The sequence below is a fragment of the Gossypium hirsutum genome, chromosome D13 (assembly GCF_007990345.1).
Source record: "Gossypium hirsutum isolate 1008001.06 chromosome D13, Gossypium_hirsutum_v2.1, whole genome shotgun sequence".
NCBI lineage: Eukaryota > Viridiplantae > Streptophyta > Magnoliopsida > Malvales > Malvaceae > Gossypium > Gossypium hirsutum.
In genome coordinates this window covers 9,886,098-9,909,313 of record NC_053449.1, presented here as the reverse complement: position 1 = coordinate 9,909,313, position 23,216 = coordinate 9,886,098, and the positions used below count along the sequence as shown (strand labels likewise).

General features: G+C 33.8%; 2 protein-coding genes across 2 annotated transcripts; one reads left to right on the top strand and one right to left on the bottom strand.

The window, feature by feature from the left end:
• The first annotated feature begins 12,481 nt into the window (after positions 1 to 12,481).
• On the top strand, positions 12,482 to 13,363 carry LOC107919500 (putative [ribosomal protein S18]-alanine N-acetyltransferase). Its single transcript, XM_016848951.2, has 2 exons — positions 12,482 to 12,890; positions 13,034 to 13,363. The coding sequence occupies exons 1-2, from the start codon at positions 12,641 to 12,643 to the stop codon at positions 13,261 to 13,263; spliced, it is 480 nt and encodes a 159-aa protein (XP_016704440.1). The 5' UTR covers positions 12,482 to 12,640; the 3' UTR covers positions 13,264 to 13,363.
• A 7,631-nt stretch (positions 13,364 to 20,994) lies between these two features.
• On the bottom strand, positions 20,995 to 22,089 carry LOC107919389 (protein MAINTENANCE OF MERISTEMS-like). Its single transcript, XM_016848861.1, has 3 exons — positions 21,515 to 22,089; positions 21,278 to 21,359; positions 20,995 to 21,087 (listed from the first exon to the last, which is right to left on the bottom strand). The coding sequence occupies exons 1-3, from the start codon at positions 22,087 to 22,089 to the stop codon at positions 20,995 to 20,997; spliced, it is 750 nt and encodes a 249-aa protein (XP_016704350.1).
• Between the last annotated feature and the right edge of the window lie 1,127 nt (positions 22,090 to 23,216).

The following is a 23,216-nucleotide window of genomic DNA, read 5'->3' as shown; positions in this document are numbered from 1 at the left end:
ATCGGGTGGAAAATCGAGAAAAATAGAAAATCTCCAAAATGCCATTGAACTTTGGTATTTCTGCAATTTAGCTAGGTAAATTCGTGTAACTAAATTGAGAATTTATATATTTGAATTGAATCTTATGTATGTGAATTGTGTAATTGACATGTATGAAAATCAATCGCATATCCGAATAATGTATGACAAGTATTAAGTCTCGTTTGGATAAATGAAATTCGATGGATACAGGGTTTCCAAATTGGTTGTGATCCTGCATGTGTTGCAGACACACCACAGCTCGAAAGAGCATCCCGTCATTAGCTCTCATGAGCTTTCCGTTATATGGTTCTTGCGAGCTTCCTATTAATAGCTCTTCGGAGCATCCCGGTTGGTTGTGATCTTGTATGTGTTGTGGACAGACCACAGCTCTTGTAAACGTCCCGATATATAACTCCTCGAAGCTTCCCGAATAAAGGCTCTTAAGAGCTTCCCAATTAAAGGCTCTCCGGAGCTTCCCGATATTAGCTCACTTGAACTTCTCGATATTGACTGTAGGAGCTTCTCGTTAAAGGCTCTACGGAACTTCCCGTTACATGGCTCACATGAGCTTCCCATTATATGGCTCGAAAGAGCTTCCCATTATGTGCTTGTATGAGCATTCCCGAATATGAATTGATGGATTTCAGATTTGTACACTTCGTATGTACTACTCGTGTATCCATCGATATTTTAAATGATTCACGAGCAAATTTCTGACATGAGACAACATGAAATTGAAATGTACTATACCAATATATACTCAAAATATATGGAATTGATATATGAATACAAGATGTGGAAAGTTTATGAACATAGAAATTTGATTATTATTGAGTTTATATATGTTTCTTGGTATTTATACGAAATACATGGAAATGATGGTACATGATATATTGATATAATGAAATGAATGATATATGATTATGAAGAAACGGTAAGAGAATGATATGTATCACGATATGTACATATATGAATATTTTTTATATGACGATACAAGGAAATTATGTAAGTTGAGACGAGTAATAAACTCAAGTGTGACATGTTGAGAAAATAAGATTATCAATATTAAATTTATATGAAATATGTTTAAATACACTAACAAGTGTTGTTGTTTGATGCTTAGGAAAATGCCAAGATATTGCTTAAATGGTAATATGTTTATTTATATGATGCATTTAAAGGGTAAGTACTCAAATGAAAATATGCTAGTGTACTCAAATGAAAATATGCTAGTGCTCATGAAAGAGTGGTAAGGTTTAAGTTCTGCAATTTCTTATGAAATGACTTATCATGTGATTAATTCGAAAAATGCTATGTTTAAATGCACTAGCTTGTGGATATGGTTGAATGATATGTTTATGACTGGTGTGTTAAGCATATGGAATCAGTGCGGAAAGTAAAGAAATGCAAATGAAATAAAGAAATTTGGAAGAGTTAAAGTTGTTTAAAAGCCTACTATGCTAGGAATAATATGTATAAGTGGTGCTGTGGATTTATTCACCTTGTGAGTTATTGAGTATAACTTTACAAGTATTGCTGTGTCAATATTGGATTATTCTTGATTTGTATAAATTTCATATTTGAAATGAATTGATATGATGAAAGTTTATACGACCTTACTAAGAATTCATAGCTTACATAGTTGTTTTCCTTTACTTTTTAGATTATCGAAATCTCAATCGGGTTAGAAGCTTGTCGGAGATATATCACACTATCCATCGATTCTATTGGTACTTTCGGATGTTTTGATTTTGGTTATAATGGCATGTATAGGTATTCTGGTTAATGTTGACCCATATGGGTTTTGTTAAATTAGTCACTTATTTGGCTTGTGTGTTGACACTTTTTGGTTTGGTGTATATTTGCCTTATATGATTGATGTGTGATTTGGTTTATGATTGTATGGTAAAAGGGTAAAATGGTAGCTAAAAGTGCATTTATATACATGTGTTTTGGGGTGTGATGAATTGATCAGGAATTGGTACCTTAATATATAAGGTATAAATATATTTAAATATATTAGTATATAAAATACATTTTGGCACCATATGGTATGTTTTGGTAAGTAAGTGACTTGGTTTGAAATAATGTAAATTAGCTTGGTAAACCTTGGGTACAATTATGCATATACGTTAGTTGTACATATGAATATATTGAATACATGAACACGCATGTTATAATTTGTCATCTGAGGTGCTTAAAGGAATATTGGTTGTATGTTAAGATATTATATATTTAAGGCTTGATTTTTACTTGTTTTGGATGCCATAATATGGCTTGTTTGTATGCATGATGATAACTATAGGTACATGCCTTGTTGGGTGAGAAAAATGGCTTATGAAATAGCCTATTTCTGTCCACACAGGCAGAGACATGGGCGTGTGTCTCAGCCGTATGTGAAACACAGCTGTCCCCTATATCTTTTAAAGAGTGCAAGTCAGTATGCCCACTCGGCCTAGCACACAGGCGTGTGGTTTGGCCGTGTAACCTAAGTCAGAGAGCTTCCAAGTTTGGACATGGGCTGGGATACGGCCGTGAGCCCCTATTTCGAATGCCCACATGGCCTGAGATACGGATGTGTCTCTTGACCATGTGAGACACATGGCCTAACCACATGGGCGTGTGTCCCCTACACCTTAAAAAACTTCTTGATGTTTTTCGAAAAAAATTTCTGAGTACCTGGTTTAGTCTCGACTTATTTCTAATGTGTATTTTGGGCATATGATTGACTTCTGATATGTAAACTATATGATGTGAATTATCTGTTTACTTGATCTGTAAATTTCGATAATGCTCCGTAGCTCTGTTCCGGCAACGGATATGGGTTAGGGGTGTTACAGTATCACAATGGATTTTCTAACAAGGTTACCTTTATTGGCAAGTAAGAAAATTTTTTTATGGGTGATTGTTGATCGACTTACAAAATCAGCTCATTTCATTGGAGTCATAACTGATTGGTCACTTTAAAAGCTTGCTGAAGTTTATATTCAAGAAATAGTGAGATTGCACGATGTCCCTATGTCGATAATTATGATCAAGATCTACGGTTCACTTCGAGATTTTGGAAACAGTTGCACGAATCTCTTGGTACGCGACTTAATTTTAGCACAGCTTTTCACCTCCAGGCTGACGAACAATCTAAGCGTATTATTCAGATTTTGAAAGACATGCTTCGTACTTGTGTTATTGATTTTGAATCAAGTTGGGAGCGTTACTTACCTTTGGCTAAATTTTTATATAATAATAGTTTTTAATTAAGTATTCAAATGGCTCCGTATGAAGCCTTATACAGTCGTAGGTGTCAATCACCTGTTTGTTGGATGGAATTGAGCAAAAGAAGAATAATAGGGCCGGAATTAATTCAAGAAACGAAAGACATTCTTAAGGAAAATTTGAGATAGATTGAAGATAGCTTTTGATAGACAAAAATCATATGCAGATGTGAAATGTTGAGATATTGAATATTCTGTTGGTAATAAAATATTTCTTAAAGTTTCTCATTGGAAGAAAATTTTGAGATTTGGTCGAAAAGGGAAACTGAGTTCTCGTTTTATTAGACCATATGAGATCACGGAAAGAGTGGGACCAGTTGTGTATCGTTTATCTTTGCCTGCAGAACTATAGAAAATTCATGATGTTTTTAACATTTCAATGCTTAGAAAAATCGATCGGATCCATCTCATGTTATTTCGACAAAAGATATTGAGATTCAATCTGATTTGTCATACGAAGAAGACCCGATTGAGATTTTGGCACATGAGGTGAAAGAATTGCGCAATAAGTGAGTTCTGTTAGTGAAAGTGTTGTGGCGTGGTTATAGTGTTGAAGAAGCGACTTGGAAACCGAAAGAGACTATGAGATCTCAATACCCCCACCTCTTTTCAGGTAAATTTCAGGGACGAAATTCAATTAGGGGGAGAATTGTAATGACCCGATAGTCAGGGGTGACGGAAAGTGAATTTTCAAGACTCAGTTCCCGTAAATCAGACTCGTAATTATTTATTAAAATATTTACGAAGTTAGTTGTGTAGTTTATTAGGTTTTGGTTAAGTACATTTGCATGAATTAAGACTAATTAGGTATAAGGACTAAATTGCATATAGGGTGAAAATTGAATTATAGATTAAAAAATTAATTAAAGGGACTAAAGAAGCAATTATACCATTGTTTCTTTAGTGAGGCAACATAAGGTGTAAAATTATTATATATATTATTAATAAATTAAAGTTAATATTTATTATAATATGTTTTACTTAATATTTAAGTAAATATATATAATATAATAATAAAGTAAGTATAATAAAAGAAAAAGAAAGAAAGCAAAAAAAAAATTGGAAAGAAAAGAAAGAAAGAAAAATAAAGAAGAAAAGCACGACCTTAAGGGCTTCAAAATTTCCAAGTTTATTTGGTTAGTCAATTTAGTCCATTTTTCTTCTAATTTTTATGTTTTTGGAATTCCAGTGCTAAGTACTACCCGACCCATGTCGAAATTTTAGAAATTATTTAGTTTTTAAGTATTGTCTATGTTGAATAATTTTAGTATTAGAGATTAAATTGATAGGTTTTTAAGTTAGAAATGAAAAAGGATTGAATTGTAAATAAATTGTAAATTTTGAGTAATAGAGACTAAATTGTGAAAATTCAAATTTTAGGGATTTAAGTGAAAATAGGGAGTTCAATTTAGTTTAAAGTGGAAATTGAATGAAAATATAGAATTAAATGTGAAGAAATAAAGTTAGTCTCGTTTTAGGGACTAAATTGAAAATTAGGCAAATATTGAGTAAAAATTAAAATATTCAATATGAAATTAAATTGTGTTATATTGATGAATTTTAATTGTTTTAATTCCGTAGCTAACATCGTACCAAAATTCTCGACCAAAAAGGGGAAAGATAAAGTTGACATCGAATAGCTCAAAATTTTTGGTTTGTATTTCTATAATCCGAAACTAGTTATTAATTGTTGTATTTTTTTTGATTTCATGCATATGGTAAGTGTTGAGGTGAGTATTTGGCACTTTGACATTGAATTGAATTAAAGTTGATTGAATTGATATATATTATGAATGTATTGATTATTAAATTGAAATGAATATATCTATGTGTGCAAATATGATAATTGAATTTTGGTTGTATGTGGAAAGTGAAATGAAACCCTATTAACTGTATCGGGCTGAGTCGGATATAGATGGCATGCCACAGGATTGGATGAGTTCAGGGACTTCTTCGACTTCGAGTCGATGAGACACTGGGTGTCAATTTATCACTTCGGATTTATTCGATGAGGCACTCAATGCCAATTTACTTCAGTTTAACCAATGAGACACTGAATGTCAATTTACTACTTCGAATTATCCAATGAGGCACTAGGTGCCAAACTGGTGTGTTTGGTTTGATCCATATATCCGTCCGAGTTCGAATAGTGTTAATAGTGGTTTTATACTCATGAATTGAATATAGAATGGATAATGTCATTGTTTTAATGAGATCTGAATCAAATTGTGAAAAGCTATTTATATAGCAAGTATGAGAATTGGGATATTGTGAAACATATGAATTATGATATGCTATCATGTATGAATTCAAAGAGTTGGCATGTGGTAGTTGTGATGATTTTTAAATATTAATATGTGTCTATATTTCAATTATACATTTGTAATCTATTGTCTCTAATTATTCAAATTATAGAAATACCATTGAGTTTTACTCAGCATTCGATTTTATTTTCGCTGCGTAGGTTAGGTACTTAAATTTTGATCACCGATTCAGCATCCAACAACGATCCCGATCTCAAATGTAGTGATGTATATCCTTTTGTGTCGGCATGTACTTAGGGTGTCTAAATAATAATTATTTTTTGGATTAAATGTAAACGAGGTTATAAATTTAATATTGGTTTGGTATATACATATAAACATGTGGTTGTTTTTTTAGTTTTATTATGGCATGCTAAATTGATGTTTAAATATTCATTAACTAGGTAAAATGGATTAAATTAGGTATATAATTTGAATTTGAATGATGTTTTGATAATATAAATTGATGGTATAAATGTGGTAACAATGAGGGTACATTGGTTAGGCACCTAAGAGGATTATTTTGATATGTTTTTAATGTGTTTGATGTGTTTTGAACTAGTTAAACGAATGATTTTTGAATTGCTTAATGTCTAAGCTTGCAGGGAATGGTAAACTTGTTATTTAAGGTACATTCTGGCCATATGGCCGTGTGAACCCTGCAACTTTGAAAATTTTTAATATTCTTGAAAAATTCTTTGAGTTTCTGAATTAGTCTCGACTTGTTTCTAACGCGTATTTTGGGTCTTGAAGGCTCGAATAAGGACAATATGTATGAGTTTAATTAGTTCTGACCTGAATATTATATGATATGAAATGTTTGAAATTTATATCTATTTAATCTATAAACTCAGGTAATGCTATATAACCCGGTTTCGGTGAGGGATACGGGTCGGGGGTGTTACAAAATATTTTGAAGAGTTTCTGTATGGCAAAGTGTAAACCAATTAGCACGCCTATTGCACTTGGAGAAAAACTCTGCAGTAGTGAAAGCTTTCAGAAAGATGATGAGAAGAACTATCGAAGCCTTGTGAGTTGTTTGTTGTACTTAACAACAACACGACCAGATATTATGTTTGCAGTTGGCTTGTCTTCAAGATTTATGCACTATTGTGATACTTCTCATTTCAAAGCGGTGAAAAGGGTGTTGAGATATGTTAAAGGAACAACTGATTTTGGTGTTTGGTTTCAACGGCGAACACCACAATGGCGAACTCCTTAAAACTTATTGGGTACACTGATAGTAATTGGGTTGGATTAGTGGATGATATGCAAAGTACCTTTAAATATTGTTTTTCATTTGGATCTGGAGAATTCTCTTTGAGTTTGAAGAAGCAATCAACAGTTGCTAAATCCACAGCTGAGACTGAGTATGTAGCTGCAGCAACAGTTAATTAAGCAATTTGGTTGAGAAACTATTTTTTTATTTGAATCATGTGCAGGTTGAAGCAACTCAATTTTTTTGCGACAACCATTTTTCCATAGAAATTACGAAGAACCCAATTTTTCATGGAAAGATAAAGCATTTTAAAATCAAGTATTACTTTGTGAGAGAAGTCAAATAAAGCAAAGAAGTGACTCTAGTCCATTGTAGTACTGAGGATCAACTTGTAGACATCTTGATCAAACCATTGGAAAGTTGAGGTTTGAAGAGTTGAGGGATAAAAATAGTGTTCGTAGCATGAAGGCCAAGGGGGAGTGTTGCGAGATGACCGTTCATGCAAAGTTGGCAAACACGTCAACTTTGGTGAACTAAAAAATATGAACAAGATTTAAATATATTGCTTGCAAGTCAAGTTAAACAAAATGAATTGCTTGCAAGTCAAGTTAAACAAAATATATTTTCTTTTTAGAATATTTAGTATTTATTATTATAATATATTTAGCATTTATATTTGACATTATTAGTATAAAAATCTTTGTTATTTCTTTCCATATTTATGAGTTTTTCTTGTTATAAATACCCTTGTTATAAACCTGCTCATGGGCCGGGCCACCTGGTCCAACCGAAAAGTGGGAGGGTTTGGGCAAAAATATAAGCTCGAAAAATGGGCTTGGGAAAAAATAAGGCCAATTTTAAAAACAGGTTAGGCCTTGGGTAAGACATTTTTTGCCCGAGCCCGACTCGAATTCACTAAATGACAAAAAAATCTAATTTTTTATGTTATTTTAATGATATTTTCTTGTTGTTTTTCTCCCTATTTTGCTATCATTTCACTATTATGTTGCTACTATTTTGTTGTTATTGTTTGGATATTGTATAACACTTGTTTTATTGTTAATTTTGTTATTATTTTAGAGACATTTTCTTGTTAAGTTGCATCTATCTTAGTATTATTGAAGTATACATATTTTTTAAAATTTATTTTCAATTTATTCAAAAATATTTATTTTAATGTTTTTAGTATTTTTGATATATTATATATATTTACAAATTATGTAAAAAATAATATAATATAAAAAAATTTAATATGGGCAGGCCGAGTCAGGCCCAGGTTTTAGTATTTTTATTCGAGCTGGGCTTAGACAAATTTTTTAGGTCCATTTTCTGGTCTGAGCCTAGCAAACATGCCTAAATTTTTGCTTGGGCCCGGACCGGCCCTTGATCACCTCTACTTGATACATTGTTCAAAATAAATGAATGAAAATAATAAACACTTTAGCAGACAATTTTGTTGCTAAATTTCTCATTCCTTTTATGCAATTCTTTCTTTCTTAGTATCAAAATTCCAACAACTACATCTACCTCAAAGCAAGAGAGAAATAAATCTTTAAACCTGAAAATTTCAACACGCAAGAAAAAGGAAAAAAAATTAGAGGAGATTGAGATGTGGGTAAGTAGGGGATGGGGTGGGGTATTAAGGAAAAAAATTTATCTTGGGAATCCCGGGTTGCGGGGCTCAAAAGCAATCAAGTTGGTGTTGGTTGAAATTGCCCCATGTTTTCTCTCTGGGCTTTTCAACCACCAAACTTGATTGCTTCTGAGCCCTTGCAACTCGGGATAAACTTGATCGATGAAAATGTAGAAATTGCACATGTTGAACTCGCACGCCAAAGTTAATATTAATTATTGAAGTGTAAATGAGCTAATTAAAACACTAACTTATGCAGTGAAAACACTGACTTATTCATTTATTCATTAATTTTTTCTGTAAAGTGTAAGTTAATATTAATTATTGAAGTAAGATATAATACAATATGCAAGCCAAAGTTTTAATATTTTTTCGAAATTTCTGAGCAATTATTTGTTTTATGAAAATATTATACTTAACAAATGAATAGAGAAAAACTTAAATGAAAAAGTAACATAAATAATTGTAAATTTTAAACACATAATATGATTGTCTACAAATCAAACCAATTTAATAAATTTGTTTCGTATATTGTAAATAAGTGTACATTTGGGATGTAAAACAAAGTATATAAAAAAATACAAAATAACATAATCATTGACGTCTCGAATGTGTGCCACAATCGGGTGGACATCGAGCACACCTAAGGTTCCGTCACACTATTTTGTTTGGTGGCTCCTCGTCGACTTCGGCTTCATCTTAATGTGCACGTCGGGGTTGATCGCTGGCTTCATCTCCTTCCTTCGTGGTTGATTGCGACCGTGTCATAGTTACCCATTATAGATCCCCCTGTTTGAGTCAACGTTTGCGAGGATAACCCACATCGGTAGAACAACAATGCTGGGGGTGTTTACGTCACTATTGGCAGGCCATTATATGGTGTCGCATGCCCAATTACGGGTAAAAGGTGGGAATTTTAGGTGATACCGAATGCGTCGGTGTTGTTGGCGGGATTGGCATGTAATATGGCATGGTAGGTGGTAGTCGTGCAAAATATATCCCTGGAGAAAGTGTTGATACAGGGAATGATTGTGCGTGTCGTGATGCTTGTGTAAAATAAATTGGTGCTGAATGTGTTGATGCAGGGAATGATTGCGCATGTTGTATAAAATAAACTGAAGCTGAAGGTGATGATGTAGGGAATGAGTGTGCGTGTCATGATGCTTGTGTAAAATAAATTGGTGCTGAATGTGTTCATGCAGGGAATGATTGCGCATGTTGTATAAAATAAACCGAAGCTAAAGGTGATGATGTGGGGAATGAGTGTGCGTGTTGTGATGCTTGTAAAAAAAAATTAAGTTATAAGAAAAAAATTAAATGAATCATATTGGCTGGGAGGTTGTACGACAATCAGGCCCTCCAGTGCAGATGGAGCAGATGTCGATCCCGCCACGGCATCTTCTCCCGACCGAGGATTGATGGGCCCTTGTCTTGGCCTCCTACGACAACATTGCCTCCTTTCCGAAGCCTGTAGTAGATACGACTTATCGTTATGCCTGAACTAATCTATGTAATCCAGAGATGTCACCAACTCCGGTTGTGAGAAATGGTTCACGCGTTGGCAAGTAATTGTACCTACGCTGCCACATCTCAATATACTTCTTGTGGAATGTTGGTCAACCTTCCTCGAGTCTCCCCCGAAAGTCGATTTTGTGTAGGTCATTGATCTTCTAGGGTGGCAGTGGAATACATTGCGTACACTCGATCTGTTGCATCATTCGGTCAAATTTGTGCATCTCAACCGTTGCAAAAATGACTAATGGCACTTTAACGTGCCAGATGTTGCGATTTGTCGAAAATTCGAGCTGGACGCATTCTTGAATCCTCGGATCCGTATATCCATACAAACTACAGTACGAATTTATAATTTTTTGCACCTGCCTAATATTTAATTTCAATTGATATAATACATATTATATAACTTTGAAATTCATAAACTAACCTCCTCTTCAATTTCTTGATCTAAAGCTAGTCGAATATCTTCGAGTTTGGTCAGTATACCGTTGTGTCTCGTAGGGTTGTTCCTCCTATTTAAATAATATGTTATTTCAAAATTACAACAATGAAAAATAAAAACGATAATGATATTATCAAATGAATTTTACCATATGACGAGTGAGAATTCATAAGGGAGTTCCACTCGATGGCGTAAAAATGATAGTTGATACCATGCCCATGATTGAAGAAGGAGCACGCAACCGTTGATTTTAACTTTATTTGGTATCATCGCTCGATACGTTTCTCTGTACAATGTCTCCAGCACCGCCAATCCCTAACTAAGTCATCCTGATTCGTTCAAGTCATCTAGTAATAGTAGCCACCTCAAATGTACTAGATTGCAAGATTTATCTGGCATTAACAAACCCCAGATCAAGCGAATTGTTCCTTTTCAACGTCACTCACAAAAGCCTCGATAGTTTGGAAGTTGTCCTCCAACTATCTTATGTTGATCTGACTACCCCTAAACTTTTTCGGCACTTTCTTTAGTAGTTGCTCACATATTGCACTCCAATCGACACTAATAACTGGCTTGTAACGACATCCCCATCGACCGATAGACCGAGTTGTAAACTAATGTCCTCGAGTGTAATTATACACTCGTCGCAGGGAAGATGAAATGTGTGTGTCTTCAGTCTCCATCTTTTGACCAAAGCACTGATAAGTGGGGGATCCAATTTAGTCCTCCCGAGCATGCGAGCCACGTGTAAAAATCTTGCATCCGGTGCATCTTTGATTAAATTGTTTATGTACGTCTCCAAAATCTGATCTTCGGGCTGAGTATATAAACATGAAAAATTAATAATCTAAACATCATAATAATTAACTATTTAAAATTAAATAATTTAATAAAATTTCTTACCATTTGTAATTGAACTTTAGAGATATGCTTGTCATCCAAACGAATAAGTTGATTTTCCATTTAAAAGTTATAACAAAAAGAATAAAATCAAAGAGAATAAAATTCAAAAAAGAATTTAAAAAATTATTGAGGATTGAAAATTGAAAATTGAAAATTAAAAATTGAAAATAGAAAATTGAAAATTGAGGATTGAGGATTGGGAATTTAGGAGAGAAGAATGAGCATTGAATATTTGATTGAAAAGAATGAAGTTTGGAGGGTTTTATGTAGGAAATTTTATGGCTGTTAGAGTCTTTGTAACTGCTTTAAAAGTTACTGTTGAAAGGAAAGCATGTCCTATAGGGCACGTTTTCACTGATGTGGCAAAAAAAAGGGCGCGTTTTTATTCTCTCTCCTGAAAATGCACACTGTAGGACGCGTTTTCAGGAAAGAGAATAAAAATAGCGTAGATCAATAAATATGTTTGAATTCAGCGTACTTTTTTTTAAAAAAATTCAGCATATTTACTTGAATTAAGGGAATATCAATGGTTAAGTTGTTAAAGAAAAACAATTAATTTATTAAATAAAGATTAAAATATGTTATATTACCTTGTACTTATGTACAATCTGAAATTTAGTTCTTGCTTCAATTTAAAAATCATAGTCAATTTATTATTGTTGATAGTTTCTTTTAAAATTTGTTAACTTAATATGTTTATTTTTTATTAATTATGACATGTCACGTAACAACTTAATCAACATGCTAATTTGATAAATTTTGAAAGAACATAATTACGATTTCAATGATTAGATTGAAAATTTTAAATAAAAAAATATTGAAAGACTTAATTTCTAGCTTTTAAATACATGAACTAAATTTTAAATTTTATCAAAGAGCAATGACTAACAACATATTTTAACTTTAGATAAATTTTTTTTATTTAAATGATTCACTTATTCTAATTAAATTCAAGGTTGAGCGTATTGAAATCCTTATAAATAATAATATCTATTTTTACATTCATAATTAAGTTAAAATATTTATACTTTTATTTTAAAAATTTTAGTCCCTTAACTTTTTTAAATTTAAAAAATAAGATCCATTTACACTATTACTTTTTATTAAATTTATTGATATAATATTTTAAAATATAGCAATATAACTAAAAAAGTTTCACTGACTAACGAACTTAAATTTAATAAAATAAATTTATCAGCATTAACCTAAAATTTCAAATCTAAAATAAAATTAAAATTTCCATATTTCAACCTCATAAGTTTTCAGACAGAAGTAGGAACTACTAAGATATACAAAGAAGATTTTGATTGGAGCGGGAAACAAGGTATCAACATGGAAAGCGGGGCTGCGGTGGTGGAGCTACAAAGAAATTCAACAAATTTTGCAAACATAGTAGAAGAGATAGTGAAGCTGGAAAAGAAGATATTCCCCAAGCACGAATCACTTGCTAGGTCCTTCGATCAAGAGCTGAGAAAGAACAACACTGGATTGCTTTACATGATGGATCTTCATGGAGAGGTTGTCGGCTATGTCATGTATTCTTGGCCCTCTTCACTTTCTGCTTCCATAACAAAGCTTGCAGGTTTCTATTCCTTTTTCGTCTCACTTCATTCGAGTATTGACTTGGCCGATAACATGTTCGATTAAAGTACCAAGTCAATTTTATGTTTTCTTCTTTTTTGTTTATTTACTCTTGTTTTATTTGTCTCTCAATACCCTAAACAGTGAAGGAGAGTCGTAGAAGGCAAGGCCATGGGGAAGCATTACTAAAAGCAGCAATTCAAAAATGCAGGACCAGAAACATCCATCGGATATCTCTTCATGTTGATCCTTTGAGAATTCCTGCCATGGGTCTTTACAAGAAGCTTGGTTTTCAAGTTGATAGCTTGATCAAGTGTTACTACTCAGGTGATAGAGATGCCAATAGGATGTACTTGGATTTTGCTTCAAACTAAGTGGAACAATGCTTCAAAACATTTTCTTTTCTTCTTCAATATATTGGATTGAATTCAATGAATGTGCATCCTTGAATTGAATTGAAGAACAGCCATTTTGGACTTGCTTGTTTGGGTAAATTAAGGTAAACCTGTACTGTACCTATCTTGTATCATTGTCTACTTGTCTTGAAAGTTGGAACAAAATGCTTCCTTATGCTACTTTACACTGAAAATGTAAACCAAAAAAGAAAAGAAAAAACATAATTAAAAATAAATTTTTAGATCAAACTTGTTTTTCAACAAAAACTCATTTCTAAAAAGACATTTTGGATTTTGAGGCTTTTTTTAGTCCTTTTGAGTGAAAATTAGTTTGGAGCAATGCATTTAGACAACTCTACAAGAGCAATTGGATGAAGGGATAAACTTGTGCAATTCCTTGATCCTTTGACCTCTAAGGAAGTAAAATAAGAGGGTTTTGGTAAGCATATCCATATATACGGTTCACTGATTATCATATTATACTAATTAAAAATCCATATATAATATGTTGATATGAATAGCTTTTACATAATTCTTCTTCTTCTTTTTTAATGTTTCAGTATATGCAATTTTAGACAAAATTATGTGTAAATTTATTTAAGAATGTTATATTCTTAATAGATCAACCGACATAGCAACCTCTAGATATGCAAGATTGATGAAGCAAATGCATGTATAATATATATAATTGAGGATGCGTTTTTGGTTGGTAATCTTGTAGGAGAGTATAATGTAAAGATGTGAGATTCCAAAGCAAATGTTAGAGCCATTCAGTAGGGTATCCTTGTGAGAATTATGTTCTGTTTTATCTTTTGTGCTGGTAGAGATGAGCTTTTAGTTGTGTACTAGCACAGATCTAGATCTTTTAGGTTGGTTCTTTGTGGCAGATGGAGGTGATTATAATTGGGAAGGAGTTGCAGCGTTTTGCCCTCCCATAGTCCTTAACCTTATGGAGAAGCTGTCACTTACTGAAAAGGAACAAGAAGAATTTGTCATCGTCGGAGAAGGCAACTTTAGATTCTGGTGGTGTTGAAAGGTCTCTACTGGTGGTACCTTGTAACTGCTGCTATATTTGATTATGAAAGGCTACCAGATTTTGCTCTGTCGGTGTGTGTGGCAAACTGGACGACCTAAACGATGAAGATGTCACATTGCATTCCAAACTACAAGTAGAATTTGGCATGGTTGTGGTGGTTGGTGTGACAGGGGTTTCCCAAGAAAGAGGAAGCTGGGGACTGTGTTGTATCCAAAGGTGTTGAAATAACAGGATTACCTTTCGAGAGAAAATCCTGTTATTTCTTTCTCTCCACAACAGGTAAATCAATGCATTCCAAGGGATCTTATAATAATTGGTTACTACTGCTTTGCCCTTTAGATGATTTGTTGCCCATTTCAATTCTTGCACTAAACCTGTCACCCATCTTCTTACTCGACGTTGCTCCAGAATCTAACTTCTCTTTTTCCTGTTTGCATAAGGGACAACCCTCCTCCACTACCATGCCCATGTAGTTGGTCTGTCCTTGGTGGGGAACGTATTTAGAGGGTCAACCAATACATGAAAGCATCTTTAAACCGGACTGGATGAACCAGTTAGACTAGAAACTGGCCAATTACTATTTTAGAAAGACCGCAAATCGGAAATCAGTTGAACCAGTAAAAAGCTAATTGTAGAACTTTTATGTTTTTGAGCCGAAGTTCTTGGTCCAAACTAGGGGAAAAAATCCAACCTAAAACCCACTAACCAACCCAAATCCCCCCCCCCCCAAAAAAAAACCATCATTGTTTTTTAAATGTATTTATAAGAAAAATTAAAATTTTTTTCTGAAGTTTTCCAATTCTTTTTTTAAATAATAGATGAATTGAATCGACTAGATAAGTTGAATCAATGGAGCCAAATGATCGGTTCGTCAAAAGCATGCTTTCATAAATTGAATTTGAATCCCGTGTATTGGTTTCGTGGTCAAGCCTCATGGCCATGGTGTTTACTGCCTCAAGTGTGGAGCCAATATACTGTTTGGACTTTACCCTTCTTTAGTAATTAAATATATATGGTTTTTTTACATATATAATATAAAAAAATGAAAAAAATTCGAAAATGGGATACCAATTGGATTAATTACGAAACTGGTATGGTTGGGGTGGTGGAGGGTGTTAAATTAACGGCACCACCCCTCTTTTTTGACATATGTCAGTGACCGTTAAACAAAATAATAATAATATTTTTATATTAGGTGAAGATGGGATTTTATATTGTTTAAATACAAGTTGGTGATTGTGCTCATGTAATAAGCGACATCAATGGTGCCAATCCCATAGGCGGCACCTTTAAGCAAATTTCTTAGCTTTAGTTGAAGCATATTGCCGTCAACTCTCTTCCCGCAATAAATTGTAGTTATTAGCAAAATTGTACAGAAAAAATTATCCTTTTAGTTTACTATTATCGCATAATGAATAACAAAGCAATTCGATTAGAATTTAGAAAGAAAACGTAAAAATCATCAAATAATAGTGCATAACAGAAATGAACAATCATTAGAACCAAAGAAAGAATATTGATTCTTCAATTTTTCAAATTACCCAATTTATGTTCTTTCTTTACTTAAAAAATTACAAATTGGGTAATTTGAGGTTATAAGTTCAGCAGTTCTAATGATGGTTCTTTTATGTTTGTATGTTATTATTTATGATTTTTATTTTTTTTAAGTTTCCTGGAAAATTGGGTAATTTGAGATTCTTCCATTAAGTTCTTTGGTTCTAATGATTGTTAATTTTGTTGTTGGATGTTTTTTACGCTTTCTTTCTAAATTTTAATCAAATTGCTTTGCTGTTCATTAGATGATAATGGTAAACTAAAAGGATAATTTTTTCTATACAATTTTGCTCATAATTACAATTTATTGCAGAAAGAGAGCTGAGAGCGATACTACCGCAATTGATGCTCCAACTAAAGTTGAGAAATTTGCTCAAAGGTGTCACCTATGAGATTGGCACCATTGGTGCCGCCTATTATATGGGCACAACTACCAACCCGTATTTAAATCGTATAAAATCCCATCTTCCCTTAATATAAAATTATTATTTTTTGTTTAACAATCACTGACGTGTAAAAAAAGAGGGGTGGTGATGCCTACTTGACACCCTCCACCCCTAACCATACCAGTTTCATAATTAATCCAATTAGTATTTAATTTTCAAAATTTTTAATTTTTTTATATTATATATATGTAAAAAAGTCAATATATATTGAATTTGAGGGTTTTTTTACCCAAATATATTAAAAAAATTTAAATACCTAAATAGGTTGTCAGCTAGATTAATTATCGAAATGGTATGTTTTCTTTAATCGTACCTATCTGATAGGCGCGAATCAATTTTTTATATTAAAATATTTTTTTCTTGTTTTAATAAAAATATTATTAATTTTTCCCCGGATCAGTATATAACCAGGTTTTTTACCCAAATATATTAAAAAAAATTTTAAATACCTAAATTGGTTGTCAGCTAAATTAATTACCGAAATGGTACGTTTCTTTAATTGCGCCTATCTGACAGGCGCGAATCAAATTTTTATATTAAAATATTTTATTTTTTTCTCGTTTAATAAAATATTATTAATTTTTTTCCCGGATCAGTATATAACCCAGGTATAGATACGAAATACAGGTTGCGCCTATTTGATAGGCGCGACTAGTTGTGCCTAACTCAGAGGCGCGAATGGTGGGGCCCACTGCTGCTTAATTTTTCTCCTACATATACCCCTGAAAAACAAATAAGCATAGACATAAAATTTAGCAGAGGAACAGACACAAAATTTAGCAGAACGAAAATAAGAAGATAGGGAGAAGAAAAAAAGAAAGGAAAACAAGAAGGATAAGGTATTTTGGTTTATTTCTTTTTAAATAGAATGTAGAGTCTTCTTAGTAATTTTATTATTTGAAAGTTATTTTGTTAGGTTATTAATATTGTTAGCTTCTGAATGAAAAATTTTGCATTAAAAATTTTATATAATTTTTTTGCATTTCGAAACTGTTTTAAGAATTTTGAAATTTTTTTAACAGATCTAGTATTGAAGATGGATAATCAGCTTTTTGTATGCGTTTATTTTGATGGAGAAATTTTGACAACAACTATGGGATATATATTTGAATGTCGCAAACAAGTAGCAATGAGATTTAATAGAAATATCTTGTTTGATGATATGAAGGAAAAAATTAGTGAAAAAATTTATAGACGTTGTGGGAGAAGGATATCAAAACTTTTCTACAAGTTTCCAGTTTCGACGGATCCAATAAAATTTATCGAAATGGAACTTGTAGACGATGAAGACGTGGAGACAATGGTCGCTCTTTATTGTGGGACTCGGAGCAACCAAAATACACCGATTCAGTTATTTGCTGAGTTAGCTGGTGTGGAGGCAACTGAAGATCCCACTCCATTAGGTGAAGAAGATGGAGTTCAAGAGTCGTGTATGGTGGTTCTGATATCGCATGTTGATTGTCATTCAACTATACACGGGATTGATATTGATCTTAATGCTGCACCCGAGACTGATGTGGTTGGTGATGATGTATACTATAGTAGTGATCCTACTGATCACGAAGTCGATAGTGAAAGTGATCCCGACGTGGACAAGGTCCCGGATGATATTAACGAAGAAGGCGTGAATGAGGATAGAAATGTTAACGCGTCTTCAATCGAAAACTAGATTCGTCGTATTGTGATACACAATAATCCTAAGGCACACATGTCTCGGATAGACCTCGATACGGCGTGGGCAGCCGAGTTTCTAGAGTACCCTGAAATACTACCTGCTCACTGGATGACCGTATATTCTAATCCTGAGGAGTTGTTCGTGGGCCAGAGATTCGAAAGTAAGGAAGAATGCGTATTTGCCATTAAGCGGTATAGCATGAATATATCAATAGACTACAAAGTCGTCGTGTCTAAACCAACATTATATATTGGAGAGTGTTAGAGGTCGGTAAAAGGGTGCAATTGGCGGATACGAGCTGTATTTATCCAAAAGTTACAGATGTGGGAGATACGAAAATTTGTTGTGCCTCACACATGTACTTTAACATGTATGACAGAAGATCATCGAAAACTTGACTCCAAAACTATCTGTACATGCATCATGCCAATGGTGAAAGACATGCCGACCATTAAAGTTTCGGTACTGATTATTGAAATGCAGGCACGATTCCAGTATCGAGTATCATACCGGAAGGCATGAATAGCTAAACAGATGGAAATAGAGTAATTTTACGGAGATTTCGATGCATCGTACAATGAGTTACAAGGATGGATAGCCGCTATGAGGGAGCACGTGTCGGGGATTATCATTAAGTTACAGACACGACCTTATTACGGGCCGGATGACCAGCTACAATCGAGAAAAAGAATTTTCCATCGGATGTTCTGGACGTTTGATCCATATGTGCGCACATTTCCCCACTGTAAACCGTTTGTGCAAGTAGATAGAACCTGGCTATATGGAAAATACAAACAGATCCTACTTCTTACGGTTGCTCAAGATGGCAACAGGAACATGCTCCCGATAGCATTTGCCATCATCGATAAGGAGAATATAGAATCGTGGGAATTCTTTCTTACCAACCTGTGGAGGTATGTTATTAGCAACGATAATATTTGCATCATCTCTGATAGAGGGAAATGATTAATTACAGCCATTAGGCGTTCCGGTGTACCATGAAGATTCGTTTACTGCATCCGGCACATTGCGACTAACTTTTAATGAGATTATAAGAATGCAGACTGGAAGAGAGAAGTTGTGAGAATGGGTAAAGAATTACCTTATCTTTTCAATATAAGTTTTAATGTTTTAGAGCAATACTGTAACTTATATTTTCTTAATACGTATGCAACGCACGAGCTAGAGCCATACATTTTTTTCAAAGAATGGCCCAACTTAAGAGTGACATGGAGGGTCAAACAAACACATGTTTTCGATAGTGGTTGAGTTCTATAGATCTGTGGCAATGGGCTTAAAGTTTTAACGAGGACTTTCGTTATAGTCAAATGACCACAAACTTGGTGGAGGGGATCAACGTTGTATTGTTAAAAACACGACATCTTCCGATTTCATTTGTCTTCTCGGCTACGTTCTATAAGTTGGCTACCTTGATGCCAAGAATGGGTCAGCAACAAGTCAACCAGATGGAGGCGGGACACGTGTTTGTCGAAGATGTTAGGGATGTAATGGTTGCAAACCGTCAGATGGCGAGGTCGATGACAGTAGAAGTATATTCACGGCGTAATGAAACGTTTCGAGTTACAGAGACTATCGGTCGTTGACCCAGTATACCACCTAGGTTCTACGGAGTTGATCTCCGAAACAGACGGTGCGACTGCAGGAGGTTTCAAACAATTCATTATCTATGTGCACATGTCGTTGCAGCTTGTGCTAAAGTCTCGCTCAATGTAGAACAATTTATCGATGAAGTGTACACCCTCGAACGTACGTTGCGTGTATGGGAGAATGAGTTCCCCGTGTTTCCTGACCTATCTACTTGGGAGGTACCTCCGACGACCTTCGAGCTTGTCCCAGATAAAGGGTTACGTAGGAACCCAAAAGGTCATCCACAATCATCCAGAATCCATAACAAAATGGACATTAAGGAGAAATCCGACGGGAAGTTGTGTGGCGTATACAGATTAGCCGGTCATAATCGGAGTAAATGTCCGCTCCGAAACTACCATGTTGGACAATCGTCTTAATCGAGTAGAAATTGAGATGTAGTTCATTACATGTTGAGAGGATTGAATCACAAATTTGTTTACAATTTGTTGCAGTTAATCTAATTTGACTTACATAGTTAGTATAAAGTTTATTTATTGAAATTGCAAAATAAAAAAAAAACCATAAAATTGATAAATAAGATGGTAAAAAAGTCATTATATAAATACAAAATTGACTATTTAAATTGCAAAAAAAAATTAAATTGATAAATAAAATGCCAAAAATATTCATTACATAAATATGAAGTTATTTATATTACAAAACCCCCTAAAATTGATGGTTTGATGGTGTGGTTCTAGGGGTATATTTTTGTGGAGCTCGACGTTCACATTACGGGAGATTACTGTGATCAATGTTCTCGTTATCCGTATGTAGGGGTGTGCGAAACATAGATGAAAAATCATATGTCTCAAACGCCATCGATGAACTTGAGCCGGGAGGAGTGGAGTACGGCGGTGGATACAGGCCAAAAGGAGTGGAGTATTGAGGTAGATACGAGCCAGAAGGAGCAGAGTACTGAAGTGCATACGAGCTAGGATGACTGGAGTACTGAGGTGGTAGTGGGCTAAATATATCAAACTCTAAAAGATATCTGTGGCCTGACGAGCCCGGGAAATAGTCATCGCCCCCAAATCTAGATAATAAGAACTATCCCCAAATGTAGTTCCGTCTCTGCCTCCGGCTCCGGCTCTGGCTCTGGCTTTGGTGCATGATGCGGATTTGGAAAGGGTTGCCCAATTCGTGCCGTATGTGGAGGGACTACCATCGACCGCCCACTAAACAAAAATGGTTTCCCTATCTCACAGTACCACTGTATATACTCTAACGAGAGCTACAGATCCAAAGCAAGATCCATCTAAGGTACCCTCCCCAATTGGTGGTTCCACATTGTAATATATTCTTCATGCACTTCTCCCCAATCATTTCCATACCTCCCCCTCCTACTCATCTCATGGATCTCCCCCAATTGTACTGGCAATGTCAGGATATACTGTATGCAGCCGAATTACCGGAGTACTCGATTGCCATGATACCACCACTACCTGAAAATTGATAACGGATGCGCTAATGCACCATAAGTTTGAGTGGACGTGGGCAGATGAGGGAATAATCGCCATAATTTTTGGAACAGAACACGATATCTAAATGAACTGCAAGTTAATAACATTGTTATATTAACGCGGGTCGAGTGAGATAAAATAATAAAACTAAGTTTATATTGGAAAAAGTTACCCCCTCTCTAGCATGATTATCAATCATCAGACGGTATATCGGAATCGTGTATGACCTCTCGATACTCGAATTAGTACTCCATCTACGAAAACAAATTATTAGAACAATATAATCTGAAAAAAAGTCAACTAATCCTTATAACGAGTAAGAATTCATCACCTATTAACGAGTGGAAATGTATATGACTGATGACTAATGGATGCCAAGAATGGCATCCGGTAAAGTGCCCACGACTACAGCAGTATGAGGCATTCGCCTATGTCCATCGCAGAAGGATCTGTCATCCGAAAAAGTTCTCGATACAGCATGGCTAAAACTACGGACCCCCAACTATATGAACGGGTGTTATGCAAATTGGATAATAGAGGTAAGTACATCAAGTGGACCGTATTGCCGTTTGCATCTGGCATGAGTACACCACCTATAAGGTGCATAATATAAGCTCGAACGGCCTGCATCACCTCCCGTTCATTGGCAGTACTTGGAAAATACTCAAAATTGGCCTTTAGCCATGAAAATCTCAAATTGGTAAATTTCCCCTCACTTGGCGAGGGTCTAAGTAATTCATAATAAGGGGTAGCCGGCCTAGAGATTGAACTTACGCCCGTGACATCATTCCCGTCAATGGGAAGCCCGAGCTGTAGTGCAACATCTTCTAGAGTGACGGTACACTCCCTGCACGGAAAATCAAATGTGTGGGTCTCCGAACGCCATCGCTGGACTAAAGCGGAAATCAAGTCGTATCGTAGATCAAAAGTCCGGATCAATGTCTCTAATCTGAACCAACTAACTCTAAGTTTGGTATTAGGCATTCATCTGGTAGAAACTCTACACTATTAACACGGCCCCTCAATATGCGGTACGGACCTTGACATTATTAAATTAGCAAAATAGTTAATACAATATAATTTAATTCAGCAAATAACATGAGTATCAAATAAAAATTTTATTACTATCTCATTAATAGTACTTGATATGTGATTATTATTATTAATCAAAGAACCCATTTGCTGCAAATCTGTAATTAAAAAAATGAATTCATTTAATTTGTTTCAAAAAATACAATAAATTATTTCAAATTTCAGAAACAAAACACGGCCAAAACTACCTAAAAGTGCATTAAATGGAATTCGAAGATTCATATCCTACTTGTTATTGTAGATAAAGATATCCATATCCCATATTTTTTCACACAGCTAAAACTCTACTCCCATTTCTCAAAATAAGAATCTTAATTATGAGTTTTGGGGAACGCTTTTAATTGATACTATTAATGTATTATTATCAATTTTTTTAAATTTTTTTAAGTTGCTGTTAAGTATTGATATATTAATAATTAATTTATATTCTTCAATATTTCTACAATCATTTTTTTATAAAAATAATTTTAAAGTACATAAATTTATGAAAAGAGTCCGTTATGATTAAACTTGGACAAATTGATATCCAAGTTGATATAAAAAAATTAAATGAGTTAACAGCAACTATTAACATACCAATACTTAACAGCTTAAAAAAATTAAATGAGCTTAAACATCATTTGCCCAAATTCATTTTCAAAATGAAATAATTTTTAATTTTTTTATAAACTTATATGTTAAACTCACCAAATACTAAACTAAACACAACAATTTATAACTTAATCCTAAATTACTAATAAATTAATTTTAAAATAATTACAAACACAAAAATTTATAACATAACCCTAAATTACTAACAAATTGATTTTAAAATAATTATAAAAAACAAAAAAAACTACATTCATACAAAATATTAATCCAAAACTATAAACACTAAATATAAATAATTTATAATTAATAATTAATAACAAAAAAAATTACAATATCTTAATTAAATTCTTTAAATTATAAATAAAATTATTTACTAAAATAATACATTACTTTTTTTTCTTCTCCTTTCTCTCTTTTCTTTCTCTTTT